This window comes from Carcharhinus amblyrhynchos, chromosome 27 (genome assembly GCF_965287045.1).
Source record: "Carcharhinus amblyrhynchos chromosome 27, sCarAmb.v2.hapA, whole genome shotgun sequence".
Classification (NCBI taxonomy): domain Eukaryota; kingdom Metazoa; phylum Chordata; class Chondrichthyes; order Carcharhiniformes; family Carcharhinidae; genus Carcharhinus; species Carcharhinus amblyrhynchos.
The window spans coordinates 29,438,610-29,456,342 of record NC_137350.1 but is presented as its reverse complement, the minus strand read 5'-3'; the positions used below and the strand labels follow the sequence as shown (position 1 = coordinate 29,456,342).

The following is a 17,733-nucleotide window of genomic DNA, read 5'->3' as shown; positions in this document are numbered from 1 at the left end:
GGAAAAATAACACTGAAGCCAACATACTTTCATGCGCAGGGTTAGTAATTATGTCACCAGATAACTGCTATGTTAGTAGTTATGTCACTAATGTCACCAACAGCCACAACAACCTGCATTTAGATTGCTGTTTGTTGTTTTCACTCTCGCACCTAGCGATGCACAAGACAGACTTTCATCTGTTCCCATAGCGAGGTTTCTAGCCTGTCACCAGGGGCTTATAGCTTGAGGAGGTGTCACTCCATATCAAACGTGGCTGACCAGGAGTCTCTCCCACTCTTACTGCAGCCAATAGCCTACTTGAAAGATTTTTCAGGTTGATACTCAACCCATTTGGCCGCAGTTTCCTTGGTCATCAAGTCCTGGGGTGGGACTCAAACCCAGACCTTCTGGCTCAGGGATGCTACCCACTGCGCCACAAGACCTCCTATTGAGATAGTGCCTTCAGCCTAATGAAAAAGGCATTTCCTCATGAGCTTTCTTGAGCAACATTTGATACTGAACCGCATTAGGCGATCTGAGGGCAGGTGTCCCAACAGCTTGGCCAGAGATAGGTTTTTAGGGGCGTCTTGAAAGAGCAAAAAGAGGTAAGAGACAAAAGGTGGGACCTCCTGGCCATTTATACTAGTGGGATCTTAAAACAGTGCTGACGACACATCTGTGGTGGTGAGGGGGTGCATTCAATGGGAAAGCCTGTTAACAGTGGCAGGATCAGAGGACCTCACCATTGACCACTGACATGTCACCAGGATGGGGGTGTAGCAAGAGTATAAAGAGGGAATTCCAGAGCTTAGGGCCTTGTCAATTGAGGGCATGTCCACCAGCGATGGAGTGATTAAAGTGAAGGATACTTGAGAGGTCAGGGTTAGATCAGGGAAGATACCTTGAAGAATTGTGAGGTGGTATAATGTCCAGTTCTTCACCCTCTGTTATACAGTTCAAAATATTCCTCTCCAGGTACACTCCAGCTTTGGAAGGACAACAATCTCCAGTTGTTTCCCTGGCAATTCTGCACCCGAGCTCTAGTGAATGTAGTGTGATCATTTCAAAAACTTGCCTTTTGAAGGAGATCGTATTAACGTTTATTTATTTGTGTCACATGTAAGTTTACATTAACACTGCAGTGAAGTTACAGGGAAAGTTTCCGTATACCCCGTAAAGATCTCTAAATGGTTTGAGTTCAGCTTTATTAAAGTCCAGTGTGACGGCACTGCATTCACCTTCCTGCTGTGGATGTGCTTTATTGGTTTATGTCATGTATTTTCCCTGCTTGCTGGATGGTCCCAAGGAGCTTTTCTGTCATTTAAGCTTGTGCTGGGGCAGACTGTCAGAGGGTCTCTGATGATGTATAGGAAGAAAATAAATCGTAGGCATACACAGCAGCCTCAGTACCTGAGTCAGCAAGTTACGGTAAGGACACTGGACATAGGGCCAGCTATCATTCCGGGCCATCAACATCAGAGAGAGAGATAGGATGTCCTCAGGGTGGACTTTGTGTGGTTCCCCCTGGAATATAACCAGTGCAAGTATCTGTTCCTCACTGATTGTGGGTGTGTGCGCATGCATGCACGTGCTTGCACTTGTGTGTGTGTGTGTGTGTGTGTGCGTGTGTGTGTGTGTGTGTGTGTGCGCCTGTGTGTGGGCTAAGTTTCTGTGCGTCTTTGTTTTCCTATGTGACTGAGGATAAGTTCCTCATTGACTGTATGGGGACACAGTTTCAGTGTAAGTGGTTAGATTCCTCACCGACTCTGTGTGGGAGTTTGGTTTCAGTGCCTCTCTCCCTCTCTCTACTCTCAGTCTGCACCATTTCACTAAAACTGCTAATAGATAAGGTTGGCCACTAGGCTCATTTTAATCCACAACCTCTCCCGTCTCATGAATAGCTCCATCTAGTTAATTCTTTAATAATTCCAGGATTTTCATCTTAACCCACCGTGCAGGACAGGACATCCCAAGCGTTGAACATCATATGATAAAAAACACCCTCATGTGAGATCCTAAAGTTACCTCTTGCATGAACTTGAACTTGCGTCTCATTCTCCTGTTCATACTATTTAATATAAAGTATTATTTGAATTTACCATTTACTACCTATAAATTCACCTTGCATCTCCTGCCCATGCTGAGACACGCATGTGTAACTTTACTTTTCATAACATCCATAGAATCCTCCAGTGCAGAAGGAGGCCATTTGCTCATCGAGTCTGTACCAACCACAATCCCACCCAGGCCCTATCCCCACAACCCCATGCATTTACCCTAGCTACTCCCCCTGACACTAAGGAGCAATTTAGCATGGCTAATCCACCTAACCTGCACATCTTTGGACTGTAGGAGGAAACCAGAGCACCTGGAGGAAACCCACACAGACACGGGGAGAACGTGCATGCTCTGCACAGACAGTGACCCAAGCCGGGAATCGAACCCAGGTCCCTGGCGCTGTGAGGCAGCAGTGCGAGTTACTGTGCCTCCCCCTGAACTCAGGCTCCTGACAGTGAAGTCTGGATCCATGCCACTTTCCTTATTAATCGTGTTCTCCCTTTACTCCGAACCAGTCTTGAATATCAGTTCCGCTGACTCTTTATGAAGCTATTTTTAGTGTTTTTCTCACTGACTGAGTATCTGTTCCTCAGAGTCTGCAGGAAGCTGTTTGAATCGTCACATTGGCATGCCTGGCAACGCCTTGATTTCTAAATTCTCATTCCTGTTTTCAGATGCCCTCTCTCCGCCCTGATTCTGCAATCTCCTCCAGTCCAACAACCCTCCAGGATCTCTGACCCACTCCTGTTCTGGCCTATTGTACAATCCTGATTTTAATCATTGTGCCATTGGTGGCTATGCCTTCAGCTGCCTTGTTATCACCTCATGTGGTTTGATATCACATTTTATCTGATGCTTCTCTGAGATGCACTGGAACATTTTATCATGATTAGGAGAGACGATGGCTTAGTGGTATTATCGCTAGACTGTTAATCCGGAAGCTCAGCTAATATTCAGTGGGCTTCGAATCCCGCCATGGCAGATGGTGGAATTTGAATTCAATAAAAAAAATCTGGAATTAATAATCCACTGATGGCCAATGTTGATTATCAGAAAAACCCATCTGGTTCATTAATGTCCTTGTAGGGAAGGAAATCTGCCGTCCTTACCTGGTCTGGCCTACATGTAATTCCAGAGCCACAGAAATGTGGTTGACTCGCAAATGCCCTTCAAGGGCAACTTGGGATGGGCAATAAATGCTGGCCAGCCAGCAATGCCCATGTCCCATGCATGAATAAAAAGAAAATGTGCTCTATGAGTGCAAGGTGTTGTTGGTGGTGGTTTCAGTGTATCTTTTCAAGATGGTTCCCCACAACAGGGTCTATCTTTTGACGTTACATGGAGTTGCCACCCAACTATGTTCTGGGCGTGCAGTGATATTTGAGTTCAGTGGTTACTGTTGTTGAAGAGTTGTGATATTGAGTGAAGGCAGTGCACCGGTGATTCAGTGAATTGAGCCACACGTGTTGAGCTTAAACAGCCACCTCTCTCAACTTTGGGAAGCATTTGAAACATAGAAGGTTGGGACAGGAGGAGGCTATTTGGCCCTTTGAGCCTTCTCTGCCATTCATTACGGGTCATGGCTGATCATCCAACTCATCAATAGCCTAATCCTGCTTTTCCCTGTAGGCAGCACGGTGGCACAGTGGTTGGCACTGCTGCCTCACAGCACCAGGGACCCACATTCGATTCCTGATTTGAGTCACTGTCTGTTTGCACATTCTCCCCGTGTCTGCGTGGGTTTCCTCTGGGTGCTCCAGTTTCCTCCCACAATCTGAAAAATGTGCTGGTTAGGTGCATTGACCCGAACAGGTGCCGGAATGTGGTGACTAGGAGAATTTCACAGTAACTTTATTGCATTGTTAATGCTCGCCTTACTTGTGACTAATAAATAAACTTTACTTTAACCTTTGATCCCATTCGCCCCAAGTGCTATGTCCAGCCGCCTCTTGAATACGTTCAATGTTTTGGCATCAACTACTTCCTATAGTAATGAATTCCACAGCCTCACCACTCTTTGGGTGAAGAAATGTCTCCTCGCCTCCGTCATAAATGGTCTCCACTAAATCCTCAGACAGTGATCCCCTGGTTCTGGACTCCTCCATCATAGGGAACATCCTTCCTGCATCTACTCTGCCTAGTCTTGTTAGAATTTTATAAGTCTCTATGAGATTCCCCCCCTCATTGGTCTGAACTCCAGTGAAAACAATCCTAATCGAGTCATTCCCTCCTCATATATCAGTCCTGCCATCCCCGGACATCTGCTCATCGCAACTGTTGAGAGACGGATGCAGTGGGAATGTTATTGGGCAAGTGGTCCAGGGCCCAGCTGGGTGTGCGTTCAAATCCCAGCACTTTGGAGTAGTGGAGGTTAGATTCAACCAATAAATCTGGAATATAAAGCTAAGTAAAAATAGTAACCATGGCAACTAACACTGATTGTTATAGAAACCCATCTGGTTCATTAATGGCCTTTGCCGGGTCTGGCCTACATGTGACTCTAGCAATGTGGTTGAATCTGAAAGGTTCTAATAAGCCATGACTCAGTGGTCAGCACTGCTGCCTCAGAGTGCCAGGGGCCTGGGTTTGATTCCCGGCTTAGCTCACTGTCTGTGTGGAGTTTGCACATTCTCTCTGCGTGGGTTTCCTCCGGATGCTCCGGTTTCCTCCCAGAGTCCAAAAGACATGCTGGTTAAGTGCAGTGACCCAGACAGGCTCTGGAGCGTGGTGAACAGGGGAATTTTATTATTGTTATTGCAGTGTTAATGTAAGCCTTACTTGTGACTAATAAGCAAATAAACTTTAAAACTTTAAGCCAGTCAATCAGCTCAAGGGTAATTGGGGAATGTCACACTTTGAAATCCAATGTCAGTACCGATTTTAAAAAAATACAGTAAATATGAAATGCAGTTGCTGTTTTGGCAAAATTTTGAAACACGACCGTTGTGTTTATCAGTCTCTTAAGTTTCTTTCTTGCCATTTTAAGCCTGGTTTTTAGTGTCGCGGTGTGTTTGTTCTCTTATCAGGAGTGAGAAGGTACTCTATAGGCTGCGATTTTAAGGCAGGCAAGCGCTTGGCACGCACCATCCTGAGAGTCAGCGCAAAACATGCAACTGCCAACTCTCAAACTCGCATTGTGTGTGTGTGTGTGTGTGTGTGTGTGTGTGTGTGTGTGTGTGTGTGTGTGTGTGTGTGTGTGTGTGTGTGTGTCCCGGAGTTCCAACATCCTGGCTGGCAGGGCACACCAATTCTGATTTGATTTAATTTATGTATTAATATACCGTGAAAAGTATTGTTTCTTGCGTGCTATACAAACAAAGCATACCGTTCATAGAGAAGGAAAGAAGAGGGTGCAGAATGTAGTGTTACAGTCACGGCTAGGGTGTAGAGAAAGGTCAACTTCATGCAGGGTAGATCCATTCAAAAGTCTGACGGCACGCGGGGAAGGAGCTGTTCTTGAGTCGGTTGGTATGTAACCTCAGACTTTTCCATCTTTTTCCCGCTGGAAGAAGTTGGAAGAGAGAATGTCCAGGATGCATGGGATCCTTAGTTATGCTGGCTACTTTTCCGAGTCAGCAGCAACTGTAGACGGTGTGATTGGATGGGAGGCTGCTTTGCGTGAAGGACTGGGCTATGTTCTTTGTAGTTTCTTGCAGTCTTGGCAGAGCAGGACCCATACCAAGTTGTGATACAATCAGAAGGAATGCTTTCTATGGTGCATCTGCAAACGTTGCAAAAGAGGGTAGCAGTGGAAGGGTGCGTTTCTGAATGGAGGGCTGTGACAAGTGGGATCAGTGCTGGGCCCTTTGCTGTTTATAACATATATAAATGATTTGTAGGAAAATGTAACTGGTGTGATTAGTAAGTTTGCGGACAACACAGAAGTTGGTGGATTTGCGGATAGCGATGAGGACCATCAGAGGATGGTCAGACAGCAGGATATAGATCAATTGGAGACTTGGGTGGAGAGATGACAGATGGAGTTTAATCCGGACAAATGTGAGGTAATGCATTTTGGAAGGTTGAATACAGATAGGAAAATATATAGTAAATGGCAGAACCTTTAAGAGTATTGATAGGCAGAGGGATCTGGGTGTATAGGTACACAGGTCACTGAAAGTGGCAGTGCAGATGGAGAAGGTAGCCAAAGAAGACATACGGCATGCCTGCCTTCATCGATCAGAGTATTGAGTTTAGAAATTGGCAAGTCATGTTGCAGCGTTATAGAACCTTAGTTAGGCTGCACTTAGAATATAGTGTTCAATTCTGGTCGCCACACTACCAGAAGGATGTGAAGGCTTTGGTACAGAAAAGATTTACCAGGTGTTGCCTGTTATGGATGGCATTAGCTATGAGGAGAGATTGGAAAAACTTGGTTTGTTTTCAGTGGAGCAACAGAGGTTGAGGGGAGACCTGTTAGAAGTCTACAAGATTATTAGAGCATGGACAGATTGGATAGTCTACAAGATTATTAGAGCATGGACAAAGTGGATAGTCAGAAGCATTTTCCCAGAGTGGAAGAGTCAATTACTAGGGGACACAGGTTTAAGGTGCGAAGGGCAAAGTTTAAAGGAGATGTACAAGGCAGATTTTTTACACAGAGAGTAATGGGTGCCTGGAACTCGTTGCCAGGGGAGGTAGTGGAAGTGGATATGGTAGTGACTTTTAAGGGGCATCTTGACAAGTACATGAATAGGATGGGAATTGAAGGATATGGCCCTCGGAAGGGTGGGGGGTGGATTTTAGTTAAGTCGGGCAGCATAGTCGGTGCAGGCTTGGAGGGCTGAGGGGCCTGTTCCTGTGCTGTAATTTTCTTTGTTCTTTGTTGGTGGGAGTCGCAGCAGACATGCCAAATTTCCTTGTCCCCCTGAGAAAGTAAAGGCGTTGGTGGGCTTTCTTAACTGTAGCATCGGCATGGAGGGACCAGGATGGATTGTTGGTGATCTGGACACCTGGAAACTTGAAGCTTTCAACCATTTCCACTTCATCTCCGTTGATGTAGACAGGGGCATGTCCTCCATTACGCTTCTTGAAGTCGATTACTGTCTCCTTCGTTTCGCTGACATTTAGGGGGAGATTATTGTTGTTGCACCAGTTCACCAGGGGGCTTTCAGGGTGAGCCCTCCCCGCTCCCCCCCACTACATTCCCACCGGAGAAAGGGAAAAGGTGTTTTTTTTTTGTCACTCTCCCACCCTACCCACGTTCAATTCCTGCCGGTCTAAAAATTGAGGCTGGGCGGGAAAAGGTCATTGAGTGGCTGCTTAATGGCGGGGCGGGGGTAAGATGCTCTTTTGGAGAGTTGGTGCAGACTCAGTGGGCCGAATGGCCTCTTTCTGTGCTGTGTGGATTCTAATAGAGTTGTTACCCTGTTTAATCTGACAGCTGATGCTCTGTTAAAACAGCAGAGGAAATTCTACAAACCCACTGGTCTGCGAACTCATTTGACAATTCCTTGCTTTACGTTCAGGTCGATCCACTTCCAGTCCCGTTCCCCTGGAATTTGTTTACAATTAATTCCCCCTGAAGCCATCCCCTTTCTCTCACAGTTTTTTTTCCCCCACTCTTTCTGTTCCTTTGTCTCTGTGCCCCTTGTTCCTCCTCGAGTTAAATGGCTTTGAATACAGGCAGCAATCCATTAGTGCTGAAACCAAGCTTTATAACTACAAAGGAACAGAAAATGAAATGGATTGCTTTTAAACCACAGGGCAGCATTCAGCATTCCCAGAGAGAGAGGGAGGGTGTGGGACGGAGGGTGTGTGCGCGAGAGGGAGTGTGTGTGTGTGTGTGTGTGTGTGTGTGCTTGCGTGTATGCGAGAGGGAGAGAAAGTGTGTGTGTGTGTATGTGTGTGTGCGCGCGCGCGAGAGCAAGAGTGTGTGTGTGCATGAGAGAGAGGTGTGAGAGTGAGAGGGAGAGAGCAGAGCTTGGGAAATTATATGCATGTGGATTGTGATTGGTATGGGATTGCTGGATCAGCCCTATTAGTCACAGCTGGACAGAAACCCTGTGTACTGACAAAGGAAAGTGAGAATGGTGTTACATAAAGCCGCATGACTCCACAATTTAGACTTTAAGAACATGGATTAACGTAATGAGCTGCCAAAAACAAGCTAGCAATCCCCCTCCCCCGCCTCAGTAAAAAAAATACCCTGCTTTTTGTTCTCTGTACTACACATAGAGTTTCAGGTTGTACTTACAACTTGTATCGAATGGCAGGTTTCAGAACTGGAACGAAAGCAAAATGCTGGTAATCATAAATTTAAACAAAAACACATAAAAGTGCTGGAAAACCTCAGCGCATCTGTCGTCATCTGTGGAGAGGGAAGCAGAGTTAACGTGTCCAACGGGGTCGGCACGGTAGCACAGTGATTAGCACTGCTGTCTCACAGCACCAGGGACTCGGGTTCGATTCCCAGCATGGGTCACTGTCTGTGAGGAGTTTGCACGTTCTCCCCGTGTCTGTGTGGGTTTCCTTCAGGTGCTCCAGTTTCCTCTCACATTCCAAAGATGTGCAGGTTGGGTGGATTGGCCGTGCTAAATTGACCCTAGTTTTGGGGGATTAGCGGGGTAAATATGTGGAGTTGTGGGGATAGGGTGAGATTGTTGTCGATGCAGGCTGGATGGACTGAAGGGCCTCGTCCTATACTGCAGGGACTCTATTCTATAACTCAATGCATTTACCATGGCTAATCAACCTAATTTATAGATATCTGGACACTAAGGGGCAATTTAGTATGGACTTTGGGAGGATACCGGAGCACCTGGAGGAAACCCACGCAGACACGGGGAGATTGGGCAAATTGTACAGTCACCCAAGGCTGGAACTGAACTTGGTCCCTGGCGCTATGAGGCAGCAGTGCCTGCCACTGTGACTAAATATTTATTTTTGCCTCTGATTTGTAGCCTATTATGTTACAGGTGTGCACGAAAGATTGTTAGTTTGTGACATTTAGCTGCACAAATTGTGATCATTTTGGGCTGAATCCCAGCCCCCCAAATTTAGCAGAACAGAGTCATGTGAGATCGTAAGGTTACAGCACAGAAGGAGACCATTCAGCCTACTCATACTTATCGCTGACTTTCATTACATAGAAACATAGAACAGCACAGTACAGGCCCTTCGGCCCTCGATGTTGTGCTGAGCTATGTCTGAACCCAAGATCAAGCTATCCCACTCCCTATCATTCTGGTGTGCTCCATGTGTCTATTTAATAACCACTTGAAAGTTCCTCAAGTGCCTGACTCCACTATCACAGCAGGCAGTGCATTCCACATCCCATCCACTCTCTGAGTGAAGAATGTACCTCGGACATCCCTCCTATATCTCCCACCATGAACCTTACGGTTATGCCGCCTAGTAACAGCTACGTCCACCCAAGGAAATAGTCTCTGAACGTCCACTCTATCAATCCTTCTCATCATCTTATAAACCTCTCATCCTCCTTTGCTCCAAAGAGAAAAGCCTCAGCTCCCTCAACCTTTCCTCATAAGACCTACCCTCCAAACCAGGCAGCATCCTGGTAAATCTCCTCTGCACCCTTTCCAGTGTTTCCACATGCTTCTTATAGTGAGGTGACCAGAACTGCACACATTGTGAGCGACTTTTTATTCCTTCAAGGGATGTGTGCCAGCATTTTTTTGGCCCATCCCTAATTGCCTTTGGCTTGCTAGGCCAGTTCAGAGGGCACTTAAAAGTCAACCACATCGCTTTGGGGCTGGAACCACATGAAGGCCAGACCTGCTAGGAACAGGCAGATGAGATTTTACAACAATTTTCGTGGTCATCGGTAAACTTTTAATTCCAGGATTTTACTGAATTCAATTCCGACCATCTGCTGCGGTGGGATTCGAACCCGGGATCCTGGGATGCCTTTGACAATACCTGTGGCGTCGCCTTCGCTCGTCTAGTCCCACTTCCCCCCTCAGTTTCTTTCCGCTTTGAGAGAATTGTCCAGTTCACTTTTGAAAGTCATGGTTGAATCTGCTTCCACCGCATTTCAGGGCAGTGCATGCCAGATCCGAGCCATTTACTGCATTTTTCCTCATGTCGCCAATACCTCTTTCTCCCGTTGCCTTAAATCAGCGTCCTGGTTCTCGGTCCTTTCGAGAATGGGAGCAGCGCCACTGGAAGGCACAGTGGTTAGCATTGCTGCCTCAGAGCGCCAGGGACCTGGGTTCAATTCCAACCTTGGGTCACTGTCTGTGTGGAGCTTGCACGTTATCCCTGTGTCTGCATGGGTTTTCTCTGGATGCTCCAATTTCCTCCCACAGTCCAGAGATGTGCAGGTTAGGTTTATTGGCCACGCTAAATTACCCCTTAGTGTCAGAGGGATTAGCAGGGTAAATTTGTGGGGTTACGGGAATGGGGCCTGGGTGGGATTGTGGTCAGTACAGAGTCAGTGGGCTGAATGGCCTCCTTCTGTACTGTAGGGATTCTATGAGTCTCCCTCTTTAACTTTTTCAAACATCAAGCCTCTGTCGGGTTGAGACAGGGAAGCGGACAATGAACCTGCTGCAGGAGACAGGGTAAGTATTTAGGTGTTTCAGTGAAGCTTGGTTTTAATCTACTTTGCCGATTCTACCATCTGAGTCTCCCAGGGCTGGGGGAAGCGAGGCGAGGACAGCTTTGGGAAAAAGATAGGTGCCTTTCCAGCGCTGCTTGTGGGCCAGAAGGAACATCAATGCTTCCCCCACTACCAACCATCGCCCGTTGATCCCATAATGATCCTCAGCTTAACATCCCAGAGGTTTCCTGATTTTTAAAATTCTAACCCTTGTTCTGAAGTCCCTCCTTGGCTGGTGCTCTTCCCTATTTTCATAATCTTCTCCTGCACTACAACCCTCTGAGATATCTGGCCCCTTGTGTTCTCCCTGAATTTCATCACTCCACCAGCTTTGCCAAGGCACCAAACTCTGGCATATCTTCTCTCCATCTCCACTTCACTTTCCTCATTTAAGACACTCCAAACAGGGCTTTGACCAAGCTTTGAGCCGTCTGACCTGTGTGTCTGGATGTCATACTTTGTTTTCTTTTATTCACCTGTGGGACATGGGCGTGGCTGGCTGGCCAGCATTTAATGCCCATCCTTAGTTGCCCTTGGAGGGCAGTTGAGAGTCAGCCACGTTGCTGTGGCTCCGGAGTCACACGTAGGCCAGGCCATGTAAGGACGGCAGATTTCCTTTCATAAGTGAACCAGATGGGTTTTTCCGACAATGTTTCATGGTCTTCAGTAGATTCTTAATTCCAGATATTTTTTATTGAATTCAAATCCTACCATCTGCCGTGGCGGGATTCGAACCCGGGTCCCCAGAACATTTTGAGATCTGACGAAGGGTCATCCGGACTCCAAACGTTGACTTTATTCTCTCTTCACTGATGCTGTCAGATCTGCTGAACTTTTACAGCACTTGAACATAAGAACATAAGAAATAGGAGCAGGAGTAGGCCATCTGGCCCTTTGAGCCTGCCCCGCCATTCAATAAGATCATGGCTGATCTGTCGTGGCTCAGTTCCACTTTCCGGCCCTCTCCCCATAACCCTTAATCCCCTCGCTTATCAAAAACTCATCAACCCGCGTCTTAAAAATATTTAGCGAGGCAGCCTCCACCACTTCAACGGGTAGAGAATTCCAGAGATTCACCACCCTTTGAGTGAAGAAGTTCCTCCTCAACTCCGTTCTAAACCGCCCCCCCCTTTATCTTGAGGCTGTGCCCCCTAGTCCTACTGTCTTTTTTGAGCGGGAAGAGTCTCTCCACCTCTATCCTATCCATCCCATTCATCATCTTATACGTCTCAATGAGATCTCCCCTCATTCTTCTAAACTCCAACGAGTACAAGCCTAGTTTATTCAGCCTCTCCTCATAGCTCAACCCCCTCAACTCCGGTATCAGCCTAGTAAACCTCCTCTGCACTCCCTCCAAGGCCAAAATATCTTTGCGCAGGTGCGGCGCCCAAAACTGCACACAGTACTCCAGCTGCAGCCTCACCAATGCCCTATACAGCTGCAGCAAGACCTCCCTACTTTTATATTCAATCCCCCTCGCTATGAAGGCCAGCATCCCATTCGCCTTCCTGACCACCTGCTGCACCTGCAAGCTGGGTTTAGCAGGTGGTCAGGAAGGCCACTTGCCGTTTATGTGCCCAGAATATTTGCTGAGTTTCTGTATTAATAGTTTTGCAGTAACCCCACTTGGCCATCGCCTCCCCATAATGTTCCTACGAAGCAGCTCGGGGTGTTTTATTACATTAAAGGTGCTATATGTGCTCTAGGTGTGTGTGTACATAGATCCCTGAAAGTTGGGAATCAAGTAGATAAGGTTGTCAAGAAGGCGTACGGTGTCTTGGCGTTTATTGGTAGGGGGATTGAATTTAGGAGTCGCAGTGTAATGTTGCAACTGTACACTACTCTAGTGCGGCCGCACTTGGAGTACTGTGTGCAGTTCTGGTCCCCGCATTACAAGAAGGATGTGGAGGCGTTGGAGAGGGTGCAGAGGAGGTTTACTAGGATGTTGCCTGGTATGGTGGGGAGGTCCTATGAGGAGAGACTGAGGGATCTAGGGTTGTTTTCGTTGGAAAGAAGGCGGCTAAGAGGGGATCTTATTGAAACATATAAGATGATTAGAGGTTTAGATAGGGTGGATAGTGATAGCCTTTTTCCTCGGATGGAGAAAGCTAGCACGAGGGGGCATGGCTTTAAATTAAGGGGGGGTAGCTACAGGACGGATGTCAGGGGTAGGTTCTTTACCCAGCGGGTGGTGAGGGATTGGAATGCCCTGCCTGCTGCAGTTGTAAATGCGTCTAGTTTGGGGGCGTTTAAGAGATCTCTGGATATGTTTATGGACGAAAAGGGATTGGTATAGGCTAGTGGGTCATTGTTTTTGTAACTGGTCGGCGCAACATCGTGGGCCGAAGGGCCTGTTCTGCGCTGTAATGTTCTATGTTCTATGTTCTATATAAATGTTAGTTGCTGTTGGGTCAGGGTCTGTCTTACATTGGCAGCAGCAACTGACAGCTCCCAAAACTGCTCCCGCTGCCTGAACCATCAGTTATGAGTTTCGGGCAAGGAAAAGACAGGCGCGCACACTGTGGAATCCAAACTCAGCGGCATGTGGGAAACCTCGACTTCTGGGTTCCCTGACCGAGGCCCCCCTTCCCCACCCCAAATAATTACACTGACGCATCCCTCCAAAGATTGCTGCAACCTTTTCCCCAGAGCCTAAAGCATTGAGATAACCGTCAAGCAGCCACTTGTCCGTACAGAATCGTAAAATCCCTGCAGTGCGGAAGGAGGCCGCTCAGCCCATTGTGTCTGTACCGACCACAATCCCATCCAGCTCTATTCCTGCAACCTCTCATATTTACCCTGGTAGTTCCCCTGACGCTAAGTTTAATTTAGCATGGCCAATCAACCTAACCCGCAAATCTGTGGACTGTGGGAAGAAACTGGAGCACCCAGAGGAAACCCACGCAGGCGCGGGGAGAATGTGCAAACTCCAGCCCAGTAGTAACCCGAGGCCAGTATTGAACCCAGGTCCCTGGCGCTGTGAGGCAGCAGTGCTAACCACTGTGCCGCCTGTACAGCATGCAGAAGTTGAACGTTGCTGAAGAGAACGACTTGTGACTGAAAATTTGGCAACAAATCCTTTCAGCAACCTTCAGTAATCAAGCTTTTAGGTCACAGACTCTCGGGGGAAATCCCCTCAAAAAATACATAAAACAAAGAATGGTAGTGTTAAGGAAGTATTGATCCTTGCGGCGGGGGTGGGAATAACTTGCTAACTCTCATTCCCAGGCTCAGACATGGAAGATCGTGGTGAGGTACTGGAGGATCCCAGGGCCATTGTAATCGGAGGGCTAGGCCTGGCCTGTGTGTGAGAGTGTAGAATGGGTGAGGGCAGGCCAGCATTTTGTTTCAGGTCTCTCCCCAGTTGATGGATGAGGGGCAACACGGTGGCACAGTGGTTAGCACTGCTGCTTCACAGCGCCAGGGACCTGGGTTCGATCCCCGGCTCGGGTCACTGTCTGTGTGGAGTTTGCACATTCTGTCTGCACTGTCTGTGTGGGTTTCCTCCAGGCGCTCCGGTTTCCTCCCACAGTCCAAAGATGTGCGGGTTAGGTCGATTGGCCATGCTAAAAAAAATTGCCCCTTTAGTGTCCTGAGCTGTGTAGGTTAGAGGGATTAGCGGGTAAATATATAGTGATATGGGGGTGGGGCCTGGGTGGGATTGTGGTCAGTGCAGACTCGATGGGCCCAGTGACCTCTTTCTGCACTGTAGGGACTCTCTGATTCCTATTGAGGGCAGTGGCTGTAGACATTGCAATCAGCCGCTTTTACAACCGGCACATGGAGGGTTGGGATGTTCCACCCTTTCAGGTCAGCGCGATCTACCAGTTCTGCTGATGGTGAACCACACAGACACACACACACACACACATACACACACACACACACACACACACACCCCTCCACCTTGGTGGGATCCCTGGTGGCGTTACAGGAGAACCACATGAACCGTGTGACCCGGAGATCCCACCAACGGCCAATGGTGAACCATCTCTGGCACCAGAAAACATGGCACGGTGAGGGTGAGGCCGATAAGTGCCACCTACAGTCTTGATCCATCCCGTGGACAGTGAATGGGGATGGGGAATGCAACAGATGCTTTTAGTGCATTCCTCTCAGTGAAAAGCACCCACTCCGTCCTTTCCCGTGTTGGCATTGGGCAGGATTGAGATTCCGGTGGGGGGAGGTTGCGGGATCACGTGTGAACGTGCCATTGAGTGGTCGTACTTTTGCAATTTTCCAAACCTGAGTGGCGAGTCAAGGCTTAACCGTTGCGTTTGTTTTTTTTTTCTCTCTCTGTTTTGCCCAGCAGGTCATGGTGAATGAAGCAGCGGCCCAGCTCTGCCTGATCGACACCACCCTGCTCGCCCGGCGGGACGAGCTTTTCCCACTCGCCCGACAAGTGGTCCGAGACTCCGGGTACAAATACAGTCACAGGTATTCCAGGTAGGGAAGGTGGTTTAACCCAGTCAGGGCCCACCCCCTCCCAGTCGCAAAGCACAGAACCTGACGCCACCAGGGCTAACTATTGAACGCGTGCAGCTTGTGGTCAACCCTGCAAGGACTGGACACCTCAATACTGTACCAGAATCTGTGTTTGTGGCAACATCTCACTGCCCACCAGGGATTCCATTACCAACTGGGCCACAGAGAGAAACATTCTCTTGTAAAGACGTAAAGATTAAAGAAACAAAGCAAAATTAAAATGAATATATTGCAATGTGAGCAAAACAGAAATATAGAACCTATATTATTGAGCATTTATATTGCAAAGTTGCAATGTAAATAGATTGGCATGATATTTTCTTTAATGGACACTGGGGATGTGAGTATTTCTGGCGACAGTATTTATTGCCCATTCCCTAATTGCCCTTTCGAAGGTGGTGGTGAGCCGCCTTCTTGAACCCGCTGCAGACCAATGCAACAGGGGAATGTCAAGAGAGAAAACGCTGGAAAATCTCAGCCGGTCTGTCGGCATCTGTAAGGAGAGAAAAGAGCTGACGTTTCGAGTCCAGGTGACCCTTGCATCCGCAGTAATTTGCTTTTATCCAGGAGGAAGTGTCCAAGATTTTGAGCCAACGACCATGAAGAAACAGTAAGCGATCTGTGTTCAAGTTGGGATGAGAGTGAGTCATAGGCATCAGGAAAATCCCAGCCTCCAGCCCTGGTCAGCGTTGCAATGGCAGAAGTGGACACCGTCGTAGTCATTCTGGCCCAGAAGGAGGCCGTTTGGCCCGTCGGGTCCACGCCGCTGTTTCCCTGGGCTAAGGAAAGATGAATGAAGATTCTCACTCCTGCTTGATTTCAGATGTCATGTCCCCAAGGCATCCTTTGACACAAAAGAGACAGGTTTTTCTGACTACCCATTCCCAGTGTCGAGCTTCATCCCTGAGGAATAATCTCTGGAGCGTCGCTCTCGTACTCTGCCTGCCTCATGACAGTCAGTCCATTAAAATGGACAAGAGTAAAATTGTGGACTTCCCACGTGCACTTTCCCATTTTCACCAGCAGTCAGGCAACTGGAAACTCCTTCCTTAACTCTCTGTGCTTACCTGATGCACAGTCACTTGGACGAGGGGCTGAATGGTCACTGCCACCCATGAAAGCTTGTTCTATCCCATAATACTCACTCGGCCCAGGACTGGGAAGGAGAGCAATAAATTGATTGCTCTAAACAAAACGGAGCGGGTTGGCTGTGTTTTGAAATTGTTGCTTTTGCTTCATTGGAATTCTTTCATTGAGAATCATCGAATCCCTACAGTGCAGACGGAGGCCATTCGGCCCATCGGGTCTGCACCAACAACAATCCCACCTGTAACCCCACATATTTACCATGCCAGTCCTCCTGACACTAAGGGACAATTTAGCATGGCCAATCAACCTAACCTGCACACCTTTGGAATGTGGGAGGAAACAGAAGCATCCGGGAGGAGACCCACGCTGACACGGGGAGAATGTGCAAACTCCACACAGACGGTGACCCAAGACTGGAATTGAACCCGTGTCCCTGGCACTGTGAGGCATCAGCATTAACCACTGTGCTACCTCCTAATGCTCGTTAAATTAAGAACTGATGTTAGCCTGATCTTGTTAAAGCCTCAAGGCTTTGTATTGGGCAGCTGCTTACGGAAGCCCCTTCTCCAGTCTTAACTGCCTGAATCATATTGCTGAACGTTTCTGCAGTGGCCGGTTCATGAGGATTTACTACAGTTCCAATATCTGTACCAACAGCTAAGCAAAGTTGGTGCCCTGTACGAGCCGGCAGTGGTGAAACTGCATCTTGGTACTGGGTATAGGCAGTGCTGTTACTCACCACATCAGTAGGTCTGGCGTTTTGGTTGCATGTGGTGCCGTGTTAATTGGTGTTTAGATGGGAGAACTGAGGCAGCTCTGCCAGGTTACTGTGGTGTGAATGAAAGGCATCAGCGCCAGTTTTAGTCACTCCAGCTGTGGCCAGTGGCAGCAAAAGCTTAAAAATAAAATTACATTCCCAAAGATGTGCGGGTTAGGTGGATTGGCCACGCTAAATTGCCCCTTAGTGTCAGGGTGACTAGCTAAGGTAAATGCACAGGCCGATGGGGTAAGGGCCTGGCTGGATTGTGGTCAGTGCAGACTCGATGGGCCGAATGGCCTCCTTCTGCACTGTAAGGATTCTACAATTCTATGTAGCTCCTTTTTAATATCCTCAGGACTTCCCAGCCAGTGACTTACTTCTGAAGTGTCATCACTCTCTTGTTACGCAGTCAATCGTCCTGACTAATGCACGCACAGCAAGATCCCACAGATCCCTTTTGCATTTGCATGGTCAGAGGACATGGCCATGGTTTATCAGCATGTTGGAATGCCTTACTGATGTGTTTCCTTGTCCGTGAAGAATGGGGAGGTCCGTGAGGTGGTAAATAGCAGATATCAGTAGCACTACAGCCAGCAACAGAGAGTGCCTTCAGCACAGTGAATGGTTTCACTTTCCAGGTGTCTGACTTCTTGTGTTGGTCTTGGCACAGTGGCAGTATAATTCTGAGTAAGAAACTGTGCTGAAATCGGAGATTGGTGCAAATAATGTAGGCCGACAGTTCTGGGAGAGTGCTACGCTCTCAGAAATGCTTCTTTACAACAAGAAGCTAAACTGA

At 47.8% G+C, this 17,733-nt stretch overlaps 1 protein-coding gene across 4 annotated transcripts in view; it reads left to right on the top strand.

The window, feature by feature from the left end:
* LOC145359214 (NGFI-A-binding protein 1-like) overlaps positions 1–17,733 on the top strand; it is a 64,644-nt gene that overhangs the window by 25,273 nt on the left and 21,638 nt on the right. Inside the window, exon 3 of one of the 4 annotated variants that reach the window (XM_080213692.1) lies at positions 14,916–15,049. In XM_080213692.1, the coding sequence (XP_080069818.1) occupies positions 14,916–15,049 (134 nt within the window). Of the gene's footprint in view, positions 1–14,912; positions 15,050–17,733 lie in introns of all 4 variants that reach the window. The other 3 variants (XM_080213693.1, XM_080213691.1, XM_080213694.1) reach the window with 3 other exon arrangements.